This window comes from Vanellus vanellus (assembly GCF_965231255.1).
Source record: "Vanellus vanellus genome assembly, chromosome: 13".
NCBI classification, from domain to species: domain Eukaryota; kingdom Metazoa; phylum Chordata; class Aves; order Charadriiformes; family Charadriidae; genus Vanellus; species Vanellus vanellus.
Window position 1 is genome coordinate 2,081,087 of NC_138918.1, and position 11,724 is coordinate 2,092,810.

The 11,724-nt window shown below is 53.1% G+C and overlaps 1 protein-coding gene across 1 annotated transcript; it reads left to right on the forward strand.

Moving 5' to 3' along the window:
* Nucleotides 1–4,569: 4,569 nt before the first annotated feature.
* Nucleotides 4,570–11,524, forward strand: IRF1 (interferon regulatory factor 1). Its single transcript, XM_082490110.1, has 10 exons — nt 4,570–4,645; nt 5,877–5,968; nt 6,958–7,057; nt 7,259–7,435; nt 7,736–7,785; nt 7,910–8,045; nt 8,235–8,360; nt 8,903–8,934; nt 9,777–9,912; nt 10,407–11,524. The coding sequence occupies exons 2-10, from the start codon at nt 5,882–5,884 to the stop codon at nt 10,505–10,507; spliced, it is 945 nt and encodes a 314-aa protein (XP_082346236.1). The 5' UTR covers nt 4,570–4,645; nt 5,877–5,881; the 3' UTR covers nt 10,508–11,524.
* The last annotated feature ends 200 nt before the right edge of the window (nt 11,525–11,724 follow it).

Genomic DNA, 11,724 nt, shown 5'->3' on the forward strand with positions numbered 1-11,724 from the left:
CCTCGTCCTGTCACTGGGAACCATTGACAAGAGCCTGGCTCCATCCTCCTTCAGCCCACCCTTTAGATACTTGTACGCCATAATAAGGTCTCCCCTCAGCCTTCTCTTCTCCAGGCTACAGAGTCCCAGCGCTCTCAGCCTTTCCTCATACAGGAGATGCTCCAATCCCTTAACCATCTTAGTTGCCCTTCGCTGGACTCGCTCCAGCAGTTCCCTGTCCCTCTTGAACTGGGGAGCCCCAAACTGGACACAGTATTCCAGTTGTGGCCTCACCAGTGCAGAGCAGAGGGGGAGGATGACCTCCCTCGACCTACTGGCCACACTCTTCCCTATGCAGCCCAGGATTCCATTGGCCTTCTTGGCGACAAGGGCACATTGCTGGGCCATGGATAATTTACTGTCTACCAGGACCCCCAGATCCTTCTCCTCAGAGCTACTTCCCAGCAGGTCCTCCCCTAACCTATACTGGTGCTTTGCATTCTTCCTCCCCGGGTGCAGGACCTTGCACTTGCACTTGCACTTTTCAGGGCACTACTGACCGAGACGGAGAGGTACCTATTATAGAATAAGAAATACCACTGGCTGGAGCATCAGCCAGGCATTTTATTTGGTTTTAAATAAAAATGTTATTAAATATTTCCCCTGCGTTAGGAAAACAAGCCGAGACTTGGGATCGAGTAAACGTGATAAAATATTTTAGCGATCTGTTTCTTTGCGTCTCAGTTTACCATGAAAACAAGAGAAGTGGCAAATCACAGAGGTGCTACGGCAAAGGGGGAACATCAGAGGGGGTTCAGAGCCAAGAGGCCAAGCAGGCGCCCGAGGTAAGGCTGCTGTGAGGTAAAGCTGGAGCAGGGCTCCAGCTCTGCAGAGCATCAGGGGTGTTGGCATTCGGGGCAGCTCGAGCTGGGTGATAAACTGGGTGGAGCAGAACGGTTTTATGGCCAACCATAATTTATTGACTCCTTGAGGTGCGCGGATTATTCCTTCTTCGTACTTTTATACAAGTACTCGTCAAATTTAAGTGCGTATTCTTGCTACGTTGTCAGCTGCTGCAGCGACTGGTGGTGTAGCGGTACAAATGGGAGTAGGGAGTGAGTTCTGTAGGGAGAAGGCTTTGTAACTTTGGCGTAAGGAGAGTCTGGCACACGGTAACACCGGGGAGAGACAACTTGTTATTTCCTTGTTTCAGCTGAGAGATAACAAAGAAGCAAACAAACATAAGGCATCCCGGCTTGGGCAGGTCGTGCTCCATGGAAACCTGCCGCGCAGATATGGGGCAGAACACAGATATAAAGGTCAATAAAGTTCCACTGAGTAGGATCTGCACGGGTTTAAACCAGAGGAAAGAAGTGGGGGATTTGGGGCCGGGACCGTAAACCTTCCTTCGTGCATTTCTATTCTAGGTCTGTAGGCGCAGTGCCCGGTGCCAATTCCTGCCGACGATACTGCCTAAAAATAGCCAGTAAAGGATCATAACAGTGCTGAAGTTATATATCAAACAAGTCGCTGTTCAAACAGTAGTCAATTGCATTTAAGATGCATTTAGTGTTTGCACCCTTTGGCCCGTCAGACCGGGAAGCTCAGAATTCATCTTTCTCAAAGCTGGCTGAGGGGGTAAGACCGACCCATGGGAGGTCGGAGCCTGAAAGGAAGGACACCACGATCTTTTTTGTCAATATTTAGGTTGTATAAGAGGTGTTGAGACTATTTTTGTAGAGGACATTTGCACTGGAACCTCAAATACCTTCTGTCATCTGTTTTTCAGGCTGCTTTTATGTTACCTCTTACTACTCTATACTCCTGGACGTGTTACTCTGAGGAGCGAACCCACGCCCTCGCACAGCCTAGGAACTGTAATTGTCCCTACCTTGGCTGCGTACCGCTCTCCTTCTTTGAGTATCTGTTTAATTTCCCTAATATGTTATAACTTTCTGGACGCTGAGAGCTCACCGGTGAGTGGTGCCTCCCCCAGCGCAAAGACCTGACTGGAGGATATTACCACGAGATGAAGTGGCAGGCAGACAAAAAAATGAGTGTAGAGAAAGCACGGGACACCTACAGGGTGTTTTTTTTCTGCACTTAAGTCCAAGTTTGGGCTTTTCTTTCATCTTTATATTAAAAAAAAAAAAAATAGGAGAAGACTTGCCAGTGCCGGCGGGCAGCGTGATGGTGTCCCACCATTTGTTTGCTGCCCAGACATCGCTCTGCCTCTCTCCCAACACACCTCGCTCCCGTTGCACGGGACTTCAAAGCCGCCTTGAAAGTATCGAAAAGGAAACAACTAAAAATGCTCTGCCGTTCTGTTGGACTGAAGGCACCTTGAAGACATTGGGCGCAAATCTAATCTCACTCTCATCCAGATCCAGTGGACTGGAGAGAAATCCTGATGGTTTCGGTAGCCTTCTATTGAGCCGTCGTTTCCCTTCCACACGTTTCATCCGCAAGTGGCAGGAGAGGGCAATACCTGCGGTCACCCGTTATGTCTCCTAACACAGTTAGGAAGGAGCCAGCGCAGCCCGACACACAGCGCAGGCCAGGGGAAGGGGGGAGAAGAAAAAATCCCGGGTTTTACAAAACCACCTGCATTGCCTCCCGCCTTGTGCCGATCCCGCTGAGGAGGGGTGACAGGTCCCGTGCTATGGGCTCTTGCACAACCGATGGCAAACGCGTGCCGTGAAATCAGAGCATCTGCAAATCTTAAACCCCTACAAGCGACTGAGACCGGATCTCAGCTGGGAGCTTCACGGGAAAAAAGCACTGGGAACAGACCACGTTACAGCTATAACTAGGCTGAGGAATCCTGATTCACTGTCGAGGCTTTCAAATCCACGACAGAGCAAGTCCAGGCAGGGTGCGCAGCACCGCTCCTCACCAGAGACGTGGTCTGCTGAGGCCATGCTGGGACCTGTGTCACCCAGCGGTCTCCCGGCGTAGGAGCACTGTGATGTGCACAGGAATTGCTCTGGCGACTCCACCACCCGTTTCTTTCAGCCGTGCCTTTAATGAGCGTTCAGCGCTGGAACGCAGCAGCACACTCCCGTACGGCTGCTCGCGTCGTGGGGAGGAATCCGGCTGACGCGGGACAACTCGTTGCGTTCTGACCACTATGTGCCATGAAAGCGTAAATGCAGAGGAGACGGGCAGGACCATCGCTCACAACCTTCACATATTTAATTTCCTTTTCTGTTGACCTTCTTTCTACCACTCGTGACTGTTCCTATTTCTCCAGGCCCTACGCATCCCTTCTGCAAATTGCTAACAGCAAATAACTAAAAATACAGGTTTGGCCCTCCCTGTTCATTAGTCCTGCTGCCCACAGCAAAATCGTGCCCTTTGGAGCCGGTACCAACGCAGCGTCCCGCAGCAGTGCTCCGGGGAACCGGGCTGCTCAGAGGCGCCACCGGGGCCGGTTCCTCAACACGCCGCAGCAGGTTGACTGGGAGCAGCCCCGCCGCTGGCCCGGCTCCCACCCGACTCAACATAGCCTCATCTAGACCCTGCATTTCATTCGCCTCCTTTCCTAATTTGTGAGGGTTGCTATGGGCTGGCGGCCAGTCTGGGAGCCTACATGTCGGGATTAGCGCCTGCCCGGGATGTGCGTGAACAGCGGCCGCACAGGGGGAGCACAGGATGGGGCTCAGCCCCTCTGGGGGATGGGGGATGGATCCTTCCGTGGGACAGGGGCTGGATCCCTTCATGACACGGGGGCTGGATCCCACGGAGGGATGAGCGCTGCATCCCTCTGTGGAACAGGGGCTGGATCCTCCCGTGGGACAGGGGAGGGGTCCCTCGGTGCAGATGGGGGCTGGATCTCATGGTGGGGACAGGGGCTGGATCCCTCCGTGGGATGGGGGGCCGGTGCTGCGGCGGGGATGGGGGCTGGATGCCTTGGTGGGACAGGGCCTGGATCCTCCAGTGGGAGAGGGGCTGGATCCCTCCGTGGGAAGGGAGCTGGGTGCCATGGAGGGATGGGGGCTGGATCCTGCAGTGGGGATGAGAGCTGGATCCTGCAGTGGGGATGAGAGCTGGATCCCTCCGTGGGGTTGGGGGTTGTGTCCCTCCGTGGGAAGGGGGGTGCATCCCTCTGTGGGACAGGGGCTGCATCCCTCAGCGCAGACGGAGGATGGATCCCTCGGGGATGGGGGGGGACACGGGCCCGGGCTGGGATGGCGACCGAGCCCCTCGGCGGGGCCAACGCCCCCGCAGGACCCCGAGCCGAGTCCGCGCCGCCGACCCGCCCGGTCACCCCTCCTTCCCCTCACCCCCCCGTTCCCCACGCAGGACCGCGGGCGGGCGGGGGCGGGGCCGTGGCGCGGGGAGGGGGGCGGAGTTTGTGCGAGGCGGAGGGGGGGAAAGGAGGGGGGGCGGCGCTCCCCCCGCGCCGCTGGTGCTACAACAGCGTGATTTCCCCGAAGTGATGCTGGCGGCGGCAGCCAATGGGAAGCGCGGCCGCCCCCCGCGGCGGCGCTGATTGGCCGGCAGGCAGCCGGGCCCGGGGCGGCGGGGAATCCCGGGCCCCGCCGCGTTATACCCGAGGGCGCGCCCCGCGGGCGGCAGAGGCGGGACGGCGGGCGGCGGGACTGGAGGGCTCGGCTCGCCTCGGCACAGGCTCGCACGGCTCGACACTGCACGGCACAGCGAGGTGGGTCGCGGTGCGTCTCCTCCCGTCGAGGAGATTAGCCCCCTCCCCCCCCCCCCCCCCTCCCGTTTATGCACGGCACCGGGGCTGCGGGATAAGGCGCGCCTGCAGGTTCCGTGGGAGCGGCCCCGGGAGCACGGCACGGCACGGCTCTGCTGGCCAAGAGAGGGCAGCGGCGGCTTTCGCCGTGTGGTGGCGATTTGAGGGAGCGGGGCTCATCGCCCCGTGGGCACCGGGCATCCCTCCGGCGGGCAGCGGTCGCGGCCCCTTACTCAGCCCGCGGGAGGGGACGGGACGGGACGGGATGTGCCCCCGCACCCGCGGGGCCGGGCACGGCCGGGCGTGGCTGCCGGAGGCTCCGCTCCGCCGTTGAGCCGGTGCCAGCGCCGAGCCCCGGGGCCGGATCCTGCTTCCCGGAGCCGCTGTCCCCGCGGGGAGCAGCCCTTGGCCGACCGCCGCCCCCCCGGGGCGGGCAGCTCTGCGGGCCCTTGTCCCACCGCCGCCGGGCGCGTTGCGGGTGGGAGTTAGAAACGCGTTGTTTGGGAAATCTGTCTTAGAAAAAAAAAAAAACAAAACAACCCCCAAAAAACCAACAAAACCCACCGTAAACAGGAAGTTTTTTTTCTGCAGAGGAAGGGCTGGGAGGGCCGCGCCGCCGGCGCGGCGGGGAAGGGTCCTGCCGATTTGGGATTCCCCCCTGCGGCAGGGCCGGGCTCAGCTTAATTAATAATAATTAAGAAGGCGACTGTGCAGTTAGCGCCTCTCTGTAGTGGCGGGGGGTGTCCCGCAGCGCTCCCCGCGGGGAGACCCGCACCCCACTCCCGGGAAACCCGGGCCGGTGCTGGCGGTGGGTCCCCTCCCCCGGTGGGGGGTCGGGGCCGGGTTCCCTCCCGGGCCGCCCTGTCCCACGCAAAATTTCCCCCCCCCCCGCCCCGGCCAGCAGCCCCTTTGCAGGGTTCCAACCTTCGGCCGTGGCTTTGGTGCTCACGTTTTTGGCGCTCACCGGGCGGAGCGGGAAGCCCGGGCTCCGGCAGCAGGTGGAAGATGCCGAAAAGGGGTTGAGATGCTGGAAAAGTGGTTTTGGTTGCATGGGTAGCGTTAGGGGTAATGCCCGCAGTACCGGGGGGGGGGGGGGGGGGGGGGGTGAGGGGGGGGGGGGGGAAGAGAGGAGTGGCGTTGCGGAGTGGTTAAAGTAGCGATGAGTTTTTTTGCTGACCTGTTATTTCTTTCGTAGACGGCATGCCCGTGTCAAGAATGCGCATGAGGCCCTGGTTGGAAATGCAGATTAATTCCAATCAAATACCAGGACTGACATGGATTAACAAGGTGAGGGTTGTTTGTTAGTTACTATTATTACCATTATTATTATGACTTGTGTATCGTTAACCATCCTTGTTCTCAGATGCCACTAAACATGAGTCAAGATCATAAAGGAAGGAAAACTTGGGAAAACTTGCAAGCATTATGCTTAAAAAACAGCCGTGTGTGTTTTCAGAAAAGGTGGCTCTGGTTGGCACAGAATGCAGTAATGCCATTTTTTTTCCTGGCAAAAATTCCCAGGAGGGAAACGACAAATTAAATGCAATCTGAACATGATGGAGAAGCAAGAGAACTCCAAGATCTCTTTCAACTCCTGCTGCCCACTTGGGCCAAGTCACCTCCTGTCCCAGCTGAGTAGCTGCTGTTACATTCCCAGTTGCTCCCAGTGTTAAGATTTCGCCTGAAGGAAACTCTGGATTTGTCTCACTTTGGTCTGGAAGGCACATCCCTGTACCTGTAGCACAGGGCGAGATCATGAGGCTTATTGAACCAGGTCTCTTTCGCTGACGTTTCCATATCCATCCCAAGATGATATTGAAGCTGGGACATGTTTTTCTTTCTGGGAGTTGGACTAGATGATCTCTAGAGGTCCCTTCCAACTCCGAAACTCCGTGATTCTTAGGATTCCTGCAGGATCTTATGGGTAACTTTAAAAAGGGCTTCTCCACCAAAGTGTACCTGGAAAATATACTGTAGCTGATGATGTGCTAATAGATTAGATGCAGTATATTTAAATAATTCTGGGATAAAATTGGCAATATTGCTTACTTCTGCTGTACCATACCACACGTGGCTTTCCCAGTTTCAGAACTCTTAAAAAGCTTCGTATGCATTGGACCAAAATAGATGGACCAATGGATGCTTAATGCAGACACAGGGCAGAGGGTTTGTAAAGTTTCTGAGCTGCTGCTGAGAATTCTTTGGGTAAATCCATCGTTCTAAACTGGCACGTAGTGCTGCTTTTTCAATTCAAATCTCTATTGGTTTAACTTCAGGATAAGATGATGTTTCAAATTCCATGGAAACATGCAGCTAAGCACGGCTGGGACATGGAGAAAGACGCTTGCCTTTTCCGGAGCTGGGCCATTCATACAGGTGTGTGCTGGGCTTTACGTTTCCATCAGTCATACCAGTCTCTCAGACAAGGTGTTTTTTTTTATCTTGATTTGGGTAGTTATATTAATGACTCGTATATACATCAGAGAAAATAGAGAATTTTTTTTTTTTTTTTTTTTTTTTTTGTGGGAAGAACTAGCGCAGAAAGGTCTAAACATTCACCCCATCTCTTATTTGTAGGAAGATATAAAATAGGTGAGAAAGACCCTGACCCAAAAACCTGGAAGGCGAACTTCCGCTGTGCTATGAATTCCCTGCCTGACATCGAAGAAGTGAAGGATAAAAGCATCAACAAAGGCTCCAGTGCTGTCAGGGTTTACAGGATGCTGCCGCCCTTGACCAAGGATCAGAAGAAAGGTAAACCTTCAGCAATCCTGCTGGGCTTACGCAGCTTCCACCACTGCGCTTAAACACCGCATAAACTCCCTGTAACAGACCTGTCGGTACCCCCTGCTGGGGTTAGTCGCTGGTTATTGCCATGGGTAACAGTTTGTACAAGCGGTTCATTTTATCCCAAATGCTTTAAACGTGCCTAAAGGCATCATCAGGAGGCGATGGGGACTCGCTGAGCAGGGCTCAAAGCTGCAAGAGCTCACGCTCACCGAAAATATCAGCCACGCAGCCCTTTCTCACATGCTGCTTATTTTTATTTAACAGAAAGGAAGTCAAAGTCTTCAAGAGAAGCAAGAAACAGGAGCAAGAGAAAGGTATGTGTCTGTAGACGCAGCTGAAGAAGGCAGAGGTTTTGGTGGTTTTCATGCTTGATTTTTTTCATATGGGAACTTGCGCGTTCTTAGAAAAACCTTTCATTCTTTGCCCTTATTTTTGTAGTCGTATGAAGACATGAGGACAGAGGAGTCAGCAGAAAGACTAACCAACACTCCTCTGCCGGATGACCACAGTGGCTACACCGTTCACGACTACGCGGGGCAGGAAGTGGAGGTTGAGAGCACATCCATCACCTTAGGTGAGACTCAGTTTTTAGCTCTCTGAGCACAGTGGAAAGTGCAGTTTGTGCTAAACCCACAATCTCTGCACCAAAAGACAAAGATGACTCTTGGGGCTGGGCCCGGCTGCGCCGTCAGACGGGCAGGGAGCGAACAGAGGTGGTTGTGTCTCTCCTGCGAGTGCCAACTCCTCCTGGTGCATCCCACAGACCTCTCCTCCTGCGAGGTGAGCGGCTCCCTGACCGACTGGAGGCCGCCGATGGAAATCCCCATGGCTGACAGCACCAATGACCTCTACCAGCTCCAGGTGTCTCCTCTGGCTTCGTCCTCGGAAGGTGCATATTTCTTTGTTCCTACCCTGGTCTTTCGCGGGTCTGTTGGTTGGAGGCAAGGCAGCAGGATGAAGGAGGGCCTGGGGGATCAAGAGTTGTCTCGTAGGAAAAAAAAAAAACCAACCTCACCCTAATGGGTTTGAGTGTCTGGAGCTACCAAACTGGCCACGCTTCCCAATGGGACAAAAAAATAATTCACATGGATATATCAGAGTGGTTCTCAGTTGGGGTGCAAATCATCTTCCTCCCGCGCGCCGAGCGGGCTCAGCGCCGGGGAGGTGTCAGAGCTCCAACCGTGCGCCCCAACGTGCGGTTGATGAAGGGCTGTGGGGCAGGGAGCTGCTGATGGGCAAACCCGTGAGCCCTCCTCGGGGTCAGCTGGGAAAAGGGGGAAGGGGGGGGGGAGTAAAAGGCAGTGGTATTGTGTGACAAGAGAATATGAAGTGGGTTGTGTGGTGAAGAAGCAGAAGTGTGAGGGCTAACGTGCAAAAAGTTGACATCTATGTCTTGTTTTCTTCTCTTTTTTTTTTTATGTGCTGATGAAGATGAAGAGGAAATTAATTCAGATATTTTTAAGGTAAAACTCTCCCGTATGGTCAGAATAAAGTTGCCCAAAGTTGCTGTTTGCACCAAGAGAGGAAGGGAAGCTGCTATCTGATTCAGTCCCATATTGGCTGAACATACACATACGTAATCAAAGACCCTTATTTAATGAGGAAGCCTGAAAAATTAAATATAAAAAGAGGGCTACTTCCCAAACAGGAGCTGGAGATGACACGTCCATGGAAATATTTACTCTCCGTCTGCAAGTCAGAGAAAGCTGCTAAAAGCAAAGTTGGCTGTGTTGGAGTCTGCAAAGGTTCTCTAGACTTTATTTTGCCCTCCCCTCCACCTCTGACATGTACGGACGGTGCTTAATCTGTGTTTCCAGATGTGTCACCCTTACCCCACTGATAAGGGGGGGGTTACATCACTGAAGGTGCTCCGGCCCTCCCTGTTTTGCATTCACTTTTTTTTTTTTAACTGGGAGTAAACCAAGTTTATATAATTTAGCATGAGTAGATATAATTTGATCTTTTTGTTGCGTACCTGTCTTCTAATGAAGAGAAAGGGATAAAATATTGCACCCACAGACAGAAGGAGCAGTTTTTACCGTCTCCTTATTCTCTTACGGGATAAGATAGGACGAGGGGGAATGGCTTCAAACTGGAAGAGGGTACAATTGGGTTAGATACTAGAAAGAATATCTCGGTGCCCCGAGAAACTGTGGCTGCCCCATCCCTGGAGGGGTTCAAGGCCAGGTTGGATGGGGCTGGGAGCGACCTGGGCTGGGGGGAGGTGTCCCTGCCCAGGGCAGGGGGTGGGAACTCAATGATCTTCAAGGTCCCTTCCAACCCAAACCATTCTATGATTCTACAGCTGCTGGAACCAGCCCAAGACTGGCACGCCACCAGCGTTGGGGGGAAAGGCTTTCTTACCAACGAGCCGGGCACGCAGACCATGTGCAGCACCTTCAGCTACAAGGAGCAGGATGGGGAGATCGACACCACTTCAGGTACAGACTCCTCGGTTCTCGCTGACGGCCGAGGCCGCAGGATGAGGCAGACGAGGGTTTTCGTGCAAGATGCTAGTTGGGAGGGAGCAAAGCAAATGGAGGAATTCGCACATCCCTGTGTTCTGAGATTTCCAAGTGGCTTGTCGGAAGGCTGTAAGGAGTTTGTTGATGAAAAGGAAAAGGAGAAAGATGCCTCCAGCAAGAGTATACTGCAGATTTCTCTTAGGGTTATACACATGGAAGTCATGCCAGCGTTCGGCAACTCCTTGCAATGTAACTGAAGAATTTCTGCTGCAACAGCTTAAATGCGACAGTTTAATAGAGAGTGTTTAGAGTATTTTAGCAAAATATCAGGCTAAGGCATTTACTCACATCCAAGAAGTCTTGCAATTTTTGATGTATTTTTATATATAGTATATGTATACACACATATATGCACCATTCTGCTCTTCCTGCATGTCCTTCAGTACTCATTCTTGTTCTGTTTTCTCTAGGAGAGCTGGAGTTGAGGTTCTTTGACCAGAAAAGCATCCTAGACTTCTCCTGGATGGAGACAGTGAGACCTACCATGCAGGTCATTCCCTGTAGCTTGTAAACCCCTGGCTTCCTCCGACCACGAACTGCTCTTGGGTAGAAGCTTTGACAAGCCTGAAGAGAATGGAAGAAATCGTTTGTTACTGACTGAACAAAGAAAGTAGCTTTTCTATTCCGTTTAACTTTTAGGCCTGAAAAGGTTAGCAAGAAAAACTCCATTATAAATAAAAAAAAAAAAAGGACTCCCCTCTCACCAGCAGGACTCCCGGCACAGCATATGCTCGGCCGCAGTACGCACCTTGTCATTGCTTCGGAGGCGAAGCTTTTGCTGGAAGGCTGCCGCTGTGCCGCGGGACCTGGCCCGGTGGGGTACCGCCGAGAGGCGGGGGGCGCGGGGGGCCTGGGGAGGAGGGGACCGGCCTCTCTGCGCGAGACGTGACGAGCACTTTACCCACAGAGTGCTTAGGAGAGACACTGCGACTGGGTCTCTTCCCCATTAGTTTTGGTTGCTGCTTACCTGTGCAACACTGGTGATGTTGAGCTTGATGACTGTCATTACACGTAGTCAGAAAAATTGCACTAATTGGCTCTCTCTTCTTTGATTTACTGCATCACATAGTTCATCTTTCAGATCTTTAAACTGTGTAAATACTTTAGACCATTAAAATGTGAAAATTCAGTTTAGGCTTTGCTTCCACATAGTACACTTAGCCCGGTCCGCTCGTAGGAGGTGAGCTGCTTGTAGGCATGCCGTAGCGATTTCCACATTCAAGTTGCAGAGCTGCTGCGTGAAACAATTTTTGCACTGATAGGGGCAGAGCTCTTTATTTATCCCATGCCTTTCCGAGATCCCGTCTGGCACTCTACCAGGATCCGGCAGTACTGTATGCAGCGAGCTGCATCCCCCCGCAGACCCAGCCCGGGCCGGCGCGTGCAGGAGTGCAGGATGGAGGAGGTCCTACTTTGTGTGTAATACATAAGAATCGAATCACTAAGCTGTAACAGAATATTTTCTTGTACATTTTATTTTTGTATATAAAGTGTCGTATATGTTTTAATAAAAATGTTTTATATATGACATGTTTACTTTTTCTCATGGGAGAGCTCTGGGATTGCATTCCACATTCCTTGAAAATACCCAAACAGATGTGCTGTTGACAGAGGCAGTTGGAGGGGGTTTTTCATGAGTCATGGAAGCACAGGGAACCTCATACAGTTTGCTCCCATTTTCTACCCGCCTCCCCCCCTCCCCGGCTTCCCAGTGCAGCTGATGGGTGG

What these genes read in the sequence shown, in the direction of transcription:
- IRF1 (XM_082490110.1), top strand. Translation starts at nt 5,882, where the DNA reads ATGCCCGTGTCAAGAATGCGCATGAGGCCCTGGTTGGAAATGCAGATT. An exon ending in GAGCTGGGCCATTCATACAG is followed by an intron (nt 7,058 to 7,258) that starts GTGTGTGCTGGG and finishes TCTTATTTGTAG; the next exon opens with GAAGATATAAAATAGGTGAG. An exon ending in TCTGGCTTCGTCCTCGGAAG is followed by an intron (nt 8,361 to 8,902) that starts GTGCATATTTCT and finishes GTGCTGATGAAG; the next exon opens with ATGAAGAGGAAATTAATTCA.